Consider the following 17,438-nt stretch of genomic DNA (forward strand, 5'->3'; position numbering starts at 1 on the left):
GGAGAACTGCGGAAATTTCGACCACCTGGGGTTCTTTAACGTGCACCTAAATCTAAGCACACGGGTGTTTTCGCATTTCGCCCCCATCGAAATGCGGCCGCCATGGCCAGGATTTGATCCCGCGACCTCGTGCTCAGCAGCCTATAACACTATAGCCACTGAGCAAGCACGGCGGATGCAAATAATTATTGCCCGGTCGGTTTACCTTATTTTCATACGCCTATGGTGTCCTCGGTGAATAATCGTGTAACCTTGCTTGTATTCCGTGAACGTAGGGGAAAGTTAGGGATGACGTGTAAGCCAAGCTCGAATTTGGATTGGATTGGAAAAACTTTAATAAAAGTCCTGCAGGACGCACGTCAGCGCGTAGTGGGCGTCTCCCACGCAGGGACCGACAGGGAATACCTGGCGGCCGCTGCGCGAGCCTGCTGGACGGCCCATTGCTGGTCTTGTAGGAGCGGGCTTCTTAGGGTCTTCTCCCACCTGTTGAAGGTAGAGTCGGGCGGAGCGTTTCTGCACTCCCAGAGCACGTGTGCGAGTGTCGCCGTGACCCCGCACGAGGGGCACGCATCGTCTGGGTAGACGTCCGGGTAGATTATGTGTAAGGTGGCCGGGTTTGGATAGGTATCCGTCTGTAATAAGCGTAGCGTTAGCGCTGCGGCCTGTTTAGTTTGGGGTGCGGGGGCGGAAAGAGACGTCGTCCCAAGTAAAAGTGTTTGGTTATTTAATTGTAGGTTATTGGGGCATCCCTGTTCGCCTCCAACTCATCGAGACGCAGTTGCCCGGGGGTGACGGCGCGGTCGGTAAGCGCGCGCGCAGCGTCGTGGGCTGTCTCATTGAGGTTGGGCGGGGCGCCCGGAATCCGACCCAGGTGGGCGGCAAACCAGATGACGGTGTGGTGTTTGAGGGTGCTTGGATCAACGCCGCGGAGGATGCGTAACGCCTTGACGGAGACGACTCCTCTCTCGAACGCTTTGATGGCTGGTCTCGAAGCTCGAAGTCTCAATTACAGCTTAGCCCGCCGTCCTCGGACAACTGCAGGCCAGCGATATCAAATTTGGTGAATGGGGGAACATTATCGCCGACACGCATGCGATGCTAAAGCACGTAGGTGAAGTAGAGCCTTGGCTCAATATACGTTAAACAAAATGAAGAAGAGGTGGCTGAGTTGGTCCGGTAACACGATGATAAAGCTCTAAATACGAACGCTAAAGAATGGCAATTGAGGGCTCAAAAGCGCTATAGTTTGCGAGAAAGATTGGCAACGCATGAACCATATGCGGCCAACGCTTAAAACTGTTTTTAGGCAATTGAAGTTTCTAATGAGGCCAAGATTCCACAAGGTTATACAAGTCCCGTATCTTTTTCTTTAACTTGTGGAATGATTAACCTGCGGGCTTTAGGGTTACTACGGTGGAACCCTCTCCGACGACGTGCGAATTAGGCGTAAGTTATATTTGTTGTTACATTATTGCTTCTTTTCCGAGCGCTAACAGCTCGCGAAGTAATTGGGTAATCATTTACATTTATGAGCATTGAAAAGATTGCCGCTGTACTTTAAGTCAGTTATTCGGCTTGTTTTAAAAGGTCCCCGCGACGGACATTACGTGTGGGAACAATTCCAATCATCAAGCAAGTAAATAACTAAAAATAACTAAGCTTTAACAACAATTTTTGAACACCTTGTAATGCAAAACTGAACCATCTAGCATGCGCAAATCAAAGCCATTCGCTTGCACTCCCGGGTGGTGCACCGCTTTCGAGATATACTCCCCGAACGTATGCGACGTAATTTATTGCTGTTCTGCCTAACGTTTATCGTGAGTCCATTTTTCGACGGTCTGGATAAGCGTTAAGTACAAATGCAGCTAAAACATATGTGATGTGTTGCTAGTGCCATGCAAAGTGAGAGCTGCTTTGCAAACGCCTCCCATTGCGCAGTCCGCAACTCATCCCACAGCCTGTTTCATACAATGACTATTTTTTCATAAATTTACGTACTCTGCATAGGTATCGACACAACCAATTTTAACTGCAATAAAGTAAGCAATGAAAGGCTCACACAAGCACACATATATCCATAGAACGTTTCCCTGGAGTGGTATTTAGTAAGAGAGCGTACGCGCGAATACGGGTTTATTGTGACGTCAGGAAATAGATTAGTAATTAAGTAAACAAATATACATAGATGTAACAAAAGAGACAAAAGAAGGGTGGAAAAGCTAGTTGAGCCTCAGATCTTCGACGCCGGTTTGGAACAATGGTTCTGTCTCACACGACGATGCTGTTCTTCAATGAACCTCTTTCATGCAACTTGGGTCACTGGGCGTGTGCCGCTAAACATGCGCCGTCCTACAATGAGGAAAGAGGTTCCTTAAACTGCTAAGATGTTGAGCTGAATCAAAGCCTCGTTACAAGCGTTCCTCCATGGCAGCAACCGGACGAATCAGCAGGCTGCGCCTAAAAGGCACGGCGTTTGTGTCACCATTGAGTGAACGCCATTCACGCGAGTGCTTTGGCGAGCTGCGCCAAAGCGTCCACCTACCACCTACCAGATGCACAGGTAGCGGTACAAGTCAGAGAAGATTAGACGCGTGCCCGTTAGACTGACGGCTGTTGAAGCGGCATAAAGCTAAACGCCGCGTATCGAACACTATCTGCGTGTTATCGTTGGCTTATCGGCCCAACATTCACTTGCTTTCGCACTTTACGAGATACGTGCTGCTTTTGTTGTCGTTCCGTCTGTGGGCACCGCGTTATCATTTCGATCGGTCCAGCCGACCAGGGCTGCTGTCTTCTACACGTTCGAAAAGCCGACGTTCGATTTCGCCTCACGCGATTGGACGAGATTGGCCTAGGCCGCAATATCGGCGCAGCCTGGACAATGGCGCGAGGCGAAATCGAGCGTCGGCTTTTCGAACGTGTACAAGATAGCGGCCCAGGACGAACATTGTACCGACAGAGGCGGACACGGCCGACGCACCATTCGGGCTCTGCGTGCGCGATTGGCGCATCGAGCCGACGTCGGGGAACCACTCGCAGTCATGAAGTCCACTAATGCGTCTGCCGGGGCGGCCTCTCCGCGGTGCTCCTTTTGTGCCGAAAGCGATGTGAAACCCTCGCTTGGCTGGCATCGAACACGAGTGGTTCCGCGGCGCACGCGATATGCGGCACTTCGTGGGCCTCTACACTGAATATCCGAAAAATAGAATAGTAGATAGTCGATTAGCGAATCGAATTATTTGAACATTTATTGTTCGATTTGATTCGGTGAGGTTCGAGTATTCGCGCACCCCTAGTTATGCATTTGCAACCGATGAATTAAAGAAAGCTTTGTGCGAAACCATGTTTACGTCTTTCCGTTAGTTGGTTGCTTTGCCGTGCATTCTTTTACTTTTCTTCTGTCGAAAAAGCGAAAGTCACCAAAACAGAACGCACGTGTGAGGCCTTTGCTGAAAAGAGCAACGTACAAGGTAAAGAAGGGTTCATCTGCTGAATATGGTTGAAATGCCCCTGTGGTCGTTGAATGGGTACTACACGCAGTCCTCTAAGCGAACTTCGTCATGAGGCATCAGAAGAATTTATAGCCGACAGTGTCAGAATATATCACTGGAACATTTTGACTGGTCTGTGCTTTATTAACATGCCACCATCAGCTGAAAACACCACGAGACCCTAACCCTTTATTCCCCTTCCCTCACACACATGTACGCCTACCTCATGCAAAAAAAGAAGCTTATCTCAAAGTGAAAATGAAGCTAGCGATTTCCTAAAGACACACGTGTGCTCAATGGAGACCACACCAGCTGCACTATCTAGAAATGAGGACCTTAGCAATTGTGTTTGTTAAACAACACCGATGCAACGAAGGCGTCCTCGTTAAACAGCAGTATACGTAGAACCAGAGAAGATAGGTGAGTGGTAACATAAACAGCTCCGGAAATGTTTTCAATTGTGAGAACAGCAAAAGGAAGAATCAAGTTTTTGCGAGACGCGAAGGCTTTGGAGGGTGAAAATAGAGCAGTAGAATAGGCAGGAAAGTCGGAAAAGAAATGTGCGACAGCATAGGAGAAAGGAGGTGTAGCTGTGTCCGCAGCGACGACCACTCGGGGAGAAGGAGAGAAACATTGCTCAGTTGGGGCATCGTACATCGGCGATAATACAATTCGGCATCCGCACAGTCAACAGCGGCATGATGTGTAGAAAGGAAGTGCGAGCCCAGAATGACGTCGCGTGAGCCTGGTGAAAAGACGACAAATTCAGCGACGTATAAAACCTCCTGAATGACAAGCCGAGCCATGTGCGATACAGAAGGCTGGACGTAGTACGTGGTTACCGTACGCAGGGAGACATAGAAAAGTGGAGTCGTAATCATTCTCAACTTGCGACATATTTCATCGCTGAACACAGAAACGTCGGCTCCGAATCAACAAGCGCTTGCAGGGCGAAATCCTCAACATATACGTTGATCTCGTTGGCAGAAAAAAAAACGAGGCCTTAAAGTTCTCGACACGAGTGTAGTTCTTGCCTCCGGAACCGCGACGGTCAGTTTTCCGCTAGGACGGCCTCGGAACATAGAGGAAAGTAAACGGCGACTTGGCAATAGCGACCAGCGTGTGCCGAAGCCGCGTTGACCCAACGAGATAGGTTCAGGTGCTGGGCCAGACAAAACTGGTTGGGGTGGTGGCTAAGGATGAGCATAGCCTTGACTTCGGTCACCGTCACGTGTGTGGAAGTCGCGTTGATTGCAAAAGCGTGGCTAGGGAGGTGGCAGAAGTAGCAGAATGGTCTGTTGTCCATAATACGCCAAGGGTTTGCAGGTGGTGAGGCGCTACACACAAAAGGGACCGGGGCCGACGTACAGGGGACCGCACCACGCAGAAAGCGCGTGGTGGTTGCATGGGATCCGTAGCGAATGAAGTGCGAGGCCTGGTTGGGATTTCAGCGTAGGCTGGAGGTGCGGAGACAGGTAGATACTGTTATGCATTAGACATTGGGGATTAGGCAGCGCCTGTGGAACTTGCTGTTGGATAAACCTGTCGAAGCGCTGGAACGAGTGATTACGTAGGCTGCGCAGTACAGGGCACAAGGTACCATTGTCGTCCCGCTTCCTCGCGAACAAGCTGCTGCATTTACTGCACTAAGGAAGTGCAGTCACCAGAAACATAACCAATGGTGACAGCCAAAATGCTTGATGTATCAGAGTTAGAGAGCCTCGCGGAAATCCGCTGTTTCCGCAGCTCGTCCTAAATCTGGCAGAGCTGAATCCCGTCGGCGACCGTTTGGGGGTTCTTGGAAACGAGCATATGGAAGGCGTCATCCTCAATCCCTTCCATTATTTGCTTGATTTTGTCAGCTTCCACAATGTTTGGGTTCATGTGGTGGCATAAGTCTACGATATCTTCAATGCAGGCTGTAAAGGTTTCGCCTGGTTGCTGGGCGCCACGTCGCAAGCGCTGTTATGCACAAAGCTTGAGCACCGCGGGTCGGCTTCAGGTTGGCGATTATGGATTTGTGGTTACCAACTCATAGCTGGGCCACATGGCTCAAATAAAAGATGTTGTTCCCTTTGGCGGCGCCGTCCCACTTGTGAGCACTCACTCGTTCGTAGGACAGACAGGGTTCAGACAGACAGACAGGACATGACGTGGAGGACAGACAGTCCTCTACGTCATGGTCTTCGGCGCCGCTGAATATAACAGGCTCTCGCTGCCCCGGAACACCGGAGCAAATGACAGTCGGGGATGGAGTAGCATCTTGTGGTGACACATCATTAGGCATAATAGAGGCTTGAGGGAGAGCCGGGTACGGAGTCCAGATTGAACAGGGAAATCAGCAACCTCAACCATATGCAAGCGCACGTTCAGGTCGAGGCTTGAGTTATCACAATGTTACAGCTACGCGAAAGCCGTCCGGTCAGCAGCCAGGCGGGACAAGCGCGAGTATGAACAGCAGTCTTCCTTCACGTCTATTGCAGGCGTCCGTATTTAGCGCTACAATATGTATGTATGTATGTATGTATGCATGCATGCATGCATGTATGTATGTATGTATGTATGTATGTATGTATGTATGTATGTATGTATGTATGTATGTATGTATTATGTATGTATGTATGTATGTATGTATGTATGTATGTATGTATGTATGTATGTATGTATGCAGGAAAGAGACGACAAACCTTTTGGAAGATGTACTTAACGTTTAGGCTAGTACTCTGACGAAGGCTCGTCTACCAGCGGAAAGCGTTAAGTACGTCTTCCAAAAGGTTCGTCGTCTCGTTCCCGCATATGTGACGTCGGGTCCTACATGCTGAACGCGGAAGAACCCCCCATATATATATATATATATATATATATATATATATATATATATATATATATATATATGCGGGCGAGGGCGGTTGGTTTGCGGGATTCCCCTCCCTGGATAAATTATTGGTATGTCACGAACTGTAAGGAAGAACAATAAAACCAACAAAACAGCACCTCAGGCAGTCCACGTGTACGAATAACGTTCAGTTCCTTCACGCATTATAAGATGCTGTCAAACATGCTTCCAGGCTCATGGTGTGTTTGGTAATGGCCGAGTTACTGGGGTGGCGTTTCCTATACAGTCGCATGAAGCCTGTAAGTTTTCGTCACGCTCATCTTCCTGGTCAAGTACTTAACGCTAGAGCAGTTAGAGAACATGCATGGGGCACCGCCTACCTCTATTCACCGATGGCTCTATTGACGTGGAAATAGAGGCGAGCGCTTCAGCTTACGTGAAAGCGTACCATGGGACATCGTGAGCTGCCCGACATGAGCAGCTTGCTTTTACGACGATAAGCGAAAGTATGGCAGTCTAAGCTGCCTTGTGGAAACGAAAATGGCTCACTGTCGGCCGTGATAGCATGCAAGGACAAGAGATATCTATGATATATTTGCAGGCTGTTTACGACGCATTCAATGATATATAAGATGTAAGAAGTCCGCGTGAATCCGAGAGCGTCGTCATCTTCACCACTGTTCTGAGATTTGTCTCTGCCAATGCTCTGAAGCCCACGCCGGCGAAGCCGCTTTCCCGGTATTTGCTAGGTTCGAGTGGTATCGCGCGAGGCAGGTGACCTGGATGACAGAATTGGAAAACAGCCCTCCAAGTACTGGAGCGAGCCTTTTCGCAGGTCATTTGCCTTCAGAGGCCTTTACGCAGCAAGAAACAGCTACACTGTCCAGGTTTCCACCTGGACTATTAGTGGTGTCACCCCCACACCAGCTTGTCCGCAGATGAAGCTGCTGGTGTCCTTGCGGGCCAAGCACTATCGCACAGACAGATGGACGAGAGTGCCTGAAAACATCCAGTGACTATTAAATGCAAACACCATGAAACACGTCCACACCGTACCACCACTGCGAGACGAAAGGGCTGAGCCGATGGGAAATCTTATTACACCATACTCCCACGACGTCAGCATGAAGGCCAGATCAGGGACACAAGACAGGGCTGTCGCACTCAACAAAGTGTTCGTTTTGCTACGCTCACGCTGGTATCGAAGATTACTTGTTAGGATGCCGTTGCGCCCCAAATGGGCCGTGCGGACTCATTGGGCGTTTCACCCGAGGCAGCAACTCCGCCCAGACGTCGACAGCAGTGCCCGACACCGACCCCGACGGGCAAATCTCTTAGAAGCGATCGCGTCCGCCGCCCTCCGTCGAGGTGATAACGAGCATGAACTGCTTCGTTGAAGGCGCGTGCACGATATCTGTTTCCGGATTGCCTTGTCCTTGCTTCGAATCTTGAATATCAGAGGTGGAGTTTGGTGAACTATACGGGCACCTCTGACTGGCCACAACAGTCAGCAAATTCCCTTGTGCAAAGAACTAGGGAAGAAGCAGGTTTTAAAAGCGGATCTTTGGTGCAGAGGGCGAGTGCTGAAGTGCCCTGACATCTGCAGACATATGTGAGCTCTTACTGGAATCTAATAACTTGTTTCAACATGTAAAATAAATCTCTTATTCTTCACTCCTACTCGCGGACGTACTCATCCATATGGCACGAAGGATTATATGCCTGAACGCTAGCCCGAGTCTCAACAGTGCCCAGAATTTTTGCAAGGATTTTCCCAGGGAGACATAGGACTCTCAGAATAGAGGTATTTCGCATCCTCCTGAATTTTCTTAACGACACCAATCTATTGAGTGGGAAGTGACGCTTACCAGGTCATGCTACAATATATCTACCTATACCATTGGGCATGGGTCGAACTGGATTCTCACTGAGTGCGAGATAAACTTGCTGAAGCGCTACCATTCTACCTGTAATCTGTCTAATAGCCCTGCCTTAGCACTGTTCTCTAACGACTGCTCACACTGCATTTAACTATCTAGCATTTTTATGCGAAGCATATTACGAGAGCTCAACCCAGCTCCTCAGGCGCGGCGGTGTCGCCTTCAATACCACGTGACACCGTGACGTCACGACAGAGGAGAAACGGGGCTCCAACTCGCGCCGTCGCTCGCGGCGTCGCAGCGGTATATAAGCAGCTGCGCTTGCCTCTGCTAGACACTCACGATGTGAGATGCCTCCTGGAGACAGAGCTGCTCGTTGGAATGAGAAGCGAAGGCTGCGGCGTGCTAAAGAGACTGATTTTCTAGGTGGCTTTGGCTCAACTCTTGCAAGATGGGCTGGGTGGGAATCGAACCAGTGTCTCCGGAGTGTGAGACGGAGACGCTACCACTGAGCCACGAGTACGATGCTTCAAAGCGGTACAAAAGCGCCTCTAGTGAATGCGGCGTTGCCTTAGAAACGAGCTGTTTATAAGGGTCAGGCGTGCGTCGCTTGCTCAGGCGCACATTTCGTTGCCGCGCCGAACGCTGCGTTGCTCGACGCTCACCGCGTCTCATGCGGGGCGCGTAGTCGCTGCGCCGTAGCCCATTGTTTTACACCCCTTGGCGGGTCGACGGGAACGCTATCGCGTTCCACTCTTGAAGGCGAAGCAGAGTAACGCATGAGTTGTTTCTTCATCTAGCCGAACCAAATATAGCCAAGCAACAGCAGTTCACCAGGCTAAACAGTGGTTCAACAACTAAAATAAAGGCTAGTATGCTTCGCATCCTGGGCTTAACCTTAGCTAAGCCACAGCCATTTTTTATTCTCCCTCTTGACAAGGAGACACCCGAGCGCAGCTTTCGCCGTCATGCTTCTGCAAGAATACACCAGCCCGTGCTCTTCCTCCATTTCCAGATTCCCTGTATAAAATTATGCATATTCTAGGTATGTGGGGGTTTATGGTAGCTGAAAGCAACCGGCAATTAACGTGCACATGGGGCGTTTGAACACGCTCATCCTCATCCTTCAATCTTGTACATAGCTAATTTTACCATAACTTTATATCTTCAGTGAAACACTATCACACAAACTAAGGAGTAGAGCTTATGTTTAACGATTTAAAAAGCTGATGTTTTGGTGAACAAACGAGTCACTCCGTGCGGTTGGTTTTCGTAATTTACTGGTGTTTTACTTAAATCCCAAAGTTTGCGAAAATCAAACACTGCTCGCTTTCTCAACGCGCAACGCTGCAGTTGATCCAGCGCCTTTACTTTTATTCTCTAGTCACAGCCACCAGCTTGTGTCCGCTATTTGTCTCGTTTTTCCGCCACGTGATTCGAGGCCAAGAACGCCCTGCTCCGCCGATGGAAGGGCCAAAGGCTCAATCGCAGACTCCGAAAAAAGATCTCGGAGCTCAACAAGGTCATCGATGACCACTGCAAGGCGCTATGCTAGCAGCAGTGGGACGAGCTCTGCGAATTCATCGACGGACAGATGCGCAACGGCAAATCCTGGGGTATGCTGAAGCACCTTCTCGGCGAAAGCGGCTCAAAGTCAAATCAGAGGCATACGTTGGCCCGGGCCCTTCACAAAGCCACCAGGTCTCACACGGTCGATGAGCTCGTCTCAAAACTCGTACAGAAGTACGTGCCCGTCTGTCGCGACGGAGATCCAGTAACCCAACTCCCGGACTACCGAGGCCCTCCACGCCCCGAGCTCGACGAAGACTTCTCCGTTGCCGAGGTCAGACAGGCCATCTTCGCACTCAACCGCAAGTCTGCGCCTGGTCCAGACGGAGTCACCAACAGAATGTTGAGAAACCTCGAGGACACGTCGATCGTCTTCCTGACCGACAAAATCAACGAGTCCTGGAATAGCGGCGTTGTTCCTGCAGAATGGAAGATGGCCTGCACGGTGCTCATTCCCAAGTCCGGCAAGGCCCCGAACATCGAGAACCTCAGGCCGATTTCTCTAACCTCCTGCGTCGGCAAGGTCATGGAGCGCGTCGTTCTCAACAGGGTCAACGGGTACCTCGAAGACAACGAGGTTTACACGTACAACATGATCGGCTTCCGCGCCGGACTCTCGACGCAGGATGCAATGAAGCTAATAAAGCATCAGATTGTGGGTGGCCGTTCCAGAGACGTCAAGGCTTTGCTCACTCTGGACCTCGAGAAAGCTTTCGACAACGTGCTCCACAGCTTCATCGTAGAGACCATTTCAGACCTGGGTCTCGGTTACAGATTCCATAGCTACGTTAGCGCTTTCCTAACGTACATGAAGGCCAAGCTTCGCATTGGGGACTTCCGCTCCAACGATGTGCCCCTCGGAGGGCGGGGCACTCCTCAGGGCGCCGTCATCTCACCCACCCTGTTCAACATCTGTATGATTGGTCTTTCCGAGAGGTTGGCACGCGTAGAGGGCGTCAAGCACACCATATACGCTGACGACATCACCTTATGGTGCTCCGGCGGCTGCGAGGGCAGAGTCGAAGAATCCATGCAGGAGGCGATCGACGTGATCGAGGAGTATCTCCGCCCCACCGGACTTCGATGCTCCCCCGCCAAGTCGGAGCTTCTGCTTTACAGAAAAGAGAAGGGAGGCAGACCCAAAGATTGGAAGCCAGTTTCCGAAAGCAGCATCAGTCTTCGTACTTGTGATGGGGGGGTGATACCCAGGGTCGACGTTATTAGGGTCCTGGGCATGTTTGTCGAATTCAACGGCGGGAACGGAACGGCTGTCCGCAAGATCATCACAAAGACGGACAACGCTTTCCGCCTCGTTCGCAGAATAGCAAACCGGCACCGAGGAATGAAGGAAAACAATCTCCTCAGGCTTATCAATGCCTTCGTGCTATGTCACTTTACGTCCACAATTTCTAAGCACAACAGGCTCAGAGCGGAGCGAGACAAGCTCAATGCTCTCATCCGCAAAGTGGTCAAGAGGGCTCTCGGGCTACCCATCAGGACCCATACAGAGGATCTCCTCAAGCTGGGGGTGCATAACACTGCCGAGGAGATCGCCGAAGCCCAAGAACGTGCGCAACTCACTCGCCTGAGCACCACAGCGGCAGGTAAACGCATCCTCGAAGAGTTGGGTTACCAACCTGCGGGATTCCCGATGGTCAGTACCCCGATCCCTAGGTGCATTCGAGACAAGTTCGAAGCGGCCCCTGTGCCCCGAAACGTCCATCCCGTCCATAACGAGGGCAGACGCAAGGCCAGAGCAGCAGCCATCCTCAAACAGATCAAGCAACGAGACATTAGAGCAAGCTTCGCCGACGCCGCGGAGTACAGTGATGGGAAGACCTTTGCAATCGTTGTGGTCGACTCCAGCGGCAAGATTTCTAATTGCGCCTCCATTCGCACTTCAGACCCTGGAGTCGCCGAGCAAGCCGCCATCGTCCTCGCCCTGCTAGACGGTCATGGGTCCGAGATATAGAGCGATTCCAAAACGGCAGTTAGGGCTTTTCAGAAGGGTTGCATCGCCAAGCAAGCTGCTCGTCTTCTTAGCAACTCGAGTCGATATGCTCTCACGCATCATTCAATCCACTAGTTTCCAGTTCACGTAGGGTCGGTCGAGGGTGCTCCCCTGAACCTGAATGAGTCTGCTCACGAGGCTGCGCGTGACCTCACCGACCGCGCTTCCTCTGGAAGAAGCGCCGACTCCCCTCCTCCCTACGGCCACAGGGATGCTCCCGCTACTCACAACGAGATTATTAAATTCTTCTACATGTCTAGAAGGGTCTTTCCACCCCCTCACCCCAGGTTGAATAGGGCGCAAGCCGTTTCGCTTAGGCTTCTGCAGACCAGTACGTATCCGTGTCTGTCCGTTCTCCACGAGGCTTACACGGACGTGTATCGCGACGACGCCTGCCCCTCCTGCGGGCAGACCTCCACTCTAGCGCACATGCTGTGGGAGTACGGGTCGACATACCCCAAGTTCATCAAGGAGGAGTGGGACTCGCTTCTGCGTAGCCCCGTTCTAGAAAAGCAAATCCTGGCTCTCCTGCGTGCCCGCGACCGGGCCGGTGGGCTAGACCTGCCGGTCCCGACGTGGGACTAGCCGGGTGCGCGACGAGTTCGCGTCCTCGCCGGACCTACAATAAAAGTTTCCTCACTCACTCACTCACTCCGCCACGTGGTGTGAACTTTCCGTAACCATCACCTCACTATACACCTTGTTTCAGTGAGCAAGTCGGGAAAGTTCGGCGAGGGTGCCATGTTTGGCCTGGACTGCTGCACTCCCGCGGCACTTGCGAGTGCAGCCATGCTGCTGCTTTCGTGGGTGCTCTTGCTTCGCCGATGGTTCCGGAGGAGCCCCCCGCCTGGAACGCGGATTCCTCCCATGGTAGCCGGAGCCACACTAACTGGACACCAAGAATTGCAGAAGTTTGACTTCTACTGCGGCATGGCCATGAAGTGGGCGAAGGAGTACGGACCTGTGTACAGGTTCGTATGTGTGTGTGTGTGTGTGTGTGTGTGTGTGTGTGTGTGTGCGTGTGTGTGTGTGTGCGTGTGTGTGTGTGTGTGTGTGCGTGCGTGTGTGTGTGTGTGTGTGTGTGTGTGTGTGTGTGTTTGTTTTCTGTCCAATCCCGCATGTTACTTGGAACCATTAGGGGCTCGAAATAGTGGGCGCCGTCATAAGTACAGTTTAAAACCTGCATTCACATTCACAGAAAATTTTAAGGGAAATTTTCCCTCAGGACACTAACAGATTGAAACCAGTTACCGCGCACCCTATTGTTATCACAAAACTTACAGGATTCACTCGGGCAAGACGGAGCCGTCGTGTGAAAGGACAGAGTGGCTAAGCAACATGAGGAAAATAAATATACTAAAAAACAGCATTCTGTCACGGATTGGCTAGAGAACCCTCCAAGAAGCCAGTCGCTTCGCATTTTTGTTCTGCAGTATTGGTGCAACACGTCATCTGTGAGACTCAGCTCCCTAATGGCGAGGGAATGTCCTGTTTTCGGATTAATCATTTCAATGAGCACTTGTTTGGCCGCGCTGCCGTAGCTCTGCCGGCTGAGAGTGAGTACTAAAACATACAGCAGCTCTTACGTATCGATCACGTGTCGGGTCGAAATCTCTGGCTTTATTTGTGATGCGCAATGCTCCGTACGAATTCTTTCCTTCCTCCATACTGAGCAATAGCTAAGCAGTAACCCTGCAGACATAATTATGATGCGTGGTCACTCTCTGGAAGTCACTTCATGGACCAGCTCAGAGCAGGTTTGAGGCACTATATGTGCGTAGCGCATCGAAACATACTGCCTCTTTCTCTTGCGTATGAAATGTAGGGAGCAGTTAAAAATAAAATTGGCTTCATGCAGATAAGAACAACCAAAAGGGACCAATGTAAAGCAAAAACTGAGCAATAGGTGCCATTCTAACGTCGCCACAACTATCTATGTTCATCAGAACATCAGAGTACATTATACAGCTGCGCTATGGTTCTCAGCCTGTCATCTAATGTAGCCCACCATCTGTTTAACAGTAGTCACCCCTGCATACGATACGCGAAAAGCACCACACTGAGTGCAGCTGCAAGGAGCACATAAACCATTAATATACGAGTTAAAGCAAAAGCCACCACGTGCAGCTTAAAATGAATAGAGTACAACAGTGTGCTGCATATGTCTGCTGAGTGACGGTTTTTCAACAGTACACTTTTGTCGGCAAATGGCTTCTAAATATCGGTTATGTTAGTCATGGGAACAGTATTTACTTCAGTCGTTAGATTACTGATATAAGCGTCTTTCTGGCGCTTTATTCCTCCTGCAGATTAAGGCAGAAGCACGCCAGCATCGTAGTACTCAATGACTTCAATAACATCAAGAAGTTCTACTTACGGAAGGAATTCCTTGACCGTTCCCGGTTCTGGGTCCTGAAATCGGATAGGTTCCAAGGTGTGTACACAAAATCCCGTGACCTCTCGTTTTATGGCCTATCATAATTATTGGCAGTGATGGTGACAATCATTTAGGGAATTGATAATTTGTCAATCAAGTGTTTGTTATAGCATTTAATTTACAAATAAAAAGAGAGAAAGCAGTAAAATAGATTACCTTAACGGGTGACGGTCGATGGCGTCGGTAGGATTGAAAAGGCGTCTTAGCGCGTGCAATGTGCCTGCACATATACAGTCGTGTTCCGTTAATTCGATCCTCATGGGGCCAACAAAACTGTTCAGACTATGTGGTGGTTGTAATTAAACAAAAGGCAAGAAGAACACCTGAACATGCCGTTGACTTACTTAGCAATATTGCCTCTAAAGTTAACTTTCCCGTAGTACAACAATGTTAAGGAGTAAAACATATAAGACGTCAAAATGTGCCATTATTGCGGGACATAGCACGCGTACCTTTATTTACACACGCACGTGCGCCACCTACAGCCACATGAGGAGAACCATGACGCCTAACAAGTTTACGCGTTTTTTGTCCTTTTGCAGCTTCCTCTTTGCTATCATTCCCTAAAATCGAGATTGTTTCTTTCTTTCTGCTTCTTGGTGCATGGCGCTTGCCAGTGCGCGTATTTAGGTACGCGTGCTAGGCCCAGTTAACGGTTTGATATACTAGACACGCATGGCGCGCGAAACAATGGCTCAAATCGCCCCGAAAACGTGAAAAGCAGCTCTTAGAGGCTGCCAATATGTTTATAAGGCGTCTAAGGGCTCTCACAGGGATCATAGACGGTGCTTAGCTCCTGTATAATTAAAAAACACGTACTTTGTCTCACGACAGTGGCCCCTTTCCATGACTGGTTTGCGTCGCCTCAATAAATTGCGTATGCTTCGCCGTTTAGCATGGCTATATTGCCGCAAAGCTTACTATTCAAGCTGGAATTATCTGGTGCAGCCCAGTTTTAAGGTCAAAATAACTAATTTTGGCCAGACAGAAACGTATTTTGTAGCCGGGACCTTTGGACGCGGTCGAATTACCCAAAAAGTCTAATTGACCGAAGTATAATTAGCGGAAGTGTACTCTGCAACCTCGAGGTTCTGAAAAATGCACAGTTGGTACTTTCCGCTTGGTGTCCTATATTTGTCTGCTGGTTCCATTCTCGTCCTTTTCAATTTTCCTTTTTTCTAAATACGTTTCTGCTCCATGTTCTTCTAGGCCTCGCAACAATGAATGGTGAACCCTGGAACTTGAACCGCAGATTCTGCATGCACACTCTCCGAGATTTCGGCATGGGCAAGTCGTACGCAGTGGATGACATAGTGGTTTGTCGACTACGCTTACTCCATATAAATTTTATTCAACGATCTCCACTCTTTTAACGTTTAGAGCAGCAAGTGTCCTCCTTTCCATGAACCTCCTTTTTATCGATTCTAAGGAATCCTATAAAAATGAGTGTTCTCCTCTTGACAGAACAATCATGGCGTCGCCTTCGTTCACAACACTGGGTTGAGTGACATGCGCGTGAACGTGTGATATCACGTGATTACCCCCTCTGAATTGGGCGATACCATCTAGGGTCCTTTATCACGCTAAAATTGCACATGCTTAGAACTGATGCAGTTAAATGAACATTCATTGTTCTTTAATGGTGCATGAAGGAACGCAGAGAAGTGCTCTCACAACCCTACTTCAGCTTTAGCTGGTCAACATACTTGTTTTACACACTTGTTTTTCTGCAGCGTGACGCGCTGATTGCAGATCTGCCTCGACTTACCGAAGTTTGTTGCAAACAGTGTCTTATATCAAAGAACAGGATTTCCAGCTGTTGCTGCAGATTCCTTACCCTCACTAAGACATATTTAAAGATTTATGCATCCTCGTTGATACAATCAAAGTTTGTACTTATTAGTGCAACGACTACATTTTTTAATTAACCATACTACAGATAATGTAGCCTCAACTTCTCTTAATGCAAGCACAGGTACAGGGACTAAAGGTTCAGATACACGTTACCAGTCACTGTTATGCCCCAGCCCCGGCAAAATTTTATCTACGATTATTATTTGGCTTGATGACATATTTGCTTCTAATTTTTAAACTCCTGCCCATCAACTACTTTGATGGTACCTTAGACAGTCATTCAATGCAGCTGTGAATCGACAATCTCAGCGTGGACGATCCATGAATGTGCGGAGAGATTCTATTAGCCCCGAGAACGAACACGAGCGGCGCTGCGAGCGCCGCTCGCGTGACGTCAGGGCACGGACTCGCGCCTGTCGCCTGCTACAGTTCGGGCGTTGTCCGGGCGCTTTCTGCGGTGTTTTCGTTTGTTCGCCCTCGTTCTCTTTGCTTGTATACTTATGGTGGTCGTCTCAAATATATTTTTACGACGTCTTCCTTTGCGAACATTTATTCAAAGAGCTAATTTCTTAGACAACAATGCAGCTCTCGAAGGCAACGCTACAGTGCCAGCCGAAGCGACGCAGACCAGCCCATTGCGGGTTTTTCATACGCGGATAGACAATCGCAAGAGCATAGCCTATAGGAATCCAGTTATGATACCATACCTGCCGCGGTGCAACAAGTATGTCACAAAGCTGGCTATATATGACTTCTACAGCAGTTACGTTGACTTTATTCCGCTAAAACAGGTTTGCTCACGACGAGTAGTTCATGGTATAATATCGAATTTTTGCATTTCCTCACAGAAACGCTCGGCAGTAGCACGGGAACTTAACTAATACTGGAGCTTAGATTCTACACGCCTCACTTGCTTCTTTAACTGCTTGTCAACATTAGGCGGTTCTTCACGTGTTCATTTTTTTTAAGCGGCGGAAACTTGAAGTAATGTTAATGAAGGCTTACAGCTATTTACAGAGTACAAATAGGAATGTACCAATATATATTCCCTTTTCCGTGCTACACGTTGAACTCACCTCTTTAGAGCGCGTTTGTTAATGAATAATAATGTATGTTATGTTCCTCTTTTTTTGTCTATGTTACCTAGTGTATATCATTTATTTATTTCAATGCCGCAGTGTGTTTTGCATTGTTATTGTGGAAATATTTCACTGTTCTTTCATATATTGTATAACTGCAATGTTTTATGGCCACTATATAAATGTAATTTATATGGCGCTTGATGTGTTACCCCATGCAGCCATATTGTACCTAAGGGGGTGAGGTTACCTCAAGCCGCGTCTGTGCGACTTTTTGC

The 17,438-nt window shown here is 49.2% G+C and overlaps 1 protein-coding gene across 5 annotated transcripts in view; it reads left to right on the plus strand.

The window, feature by feature from the left end:
• The window catches only part of LOC135903462 (cytochrome P450 2D15-like), a 185,885-nt gene that overhangs the window by 117,438 nt on the left and 51,009 nt on the right, over positions 1–17,438 (plus strand). For 2 of the 5 annotated variants that reach the window (XM_065433784.2, XM_070522575.1), the window contains 3 exons: positions 12,500–12,761; positions 14,100–14,224; positions 15,437–15,543. The exons of the other annotated variants lie outside the window; for them this stretch is intronic. In XM_065433784.2, the coding sequence (XP_065289856.2) occupies positions 12,532–12,761; positions 14,100–14,224; positions 15,437–15,543 (462 nt within the window). In that variant the 5' untranslated portion in view covers positions 12,500–12,531. The remainder of the gene's footprint in view (positions 1–12,499; positions 12,762–14,099; positions 14,225–15,436; positions 15,544–17,438) is intronic. 5 annotated transcript variants of the gene reach the window in all.

This window comes from Dermacentor albipictus, chromosome 7, assembly GCF_038994185.2.
Source record: "Dermacentor albipictus isolate Rhodes 1998 colony chromosome 7, USDA_Dalb.pri_finalv2, whole genome shotgun sequence".
NCBI classification, from domain to species: domain Eukaryota; kingdom Metazoa; phylum Arthropoda; class Arachnida; order Ixodida; family Ixodidae; genus Dermacentor; species Dermacentor albipictus.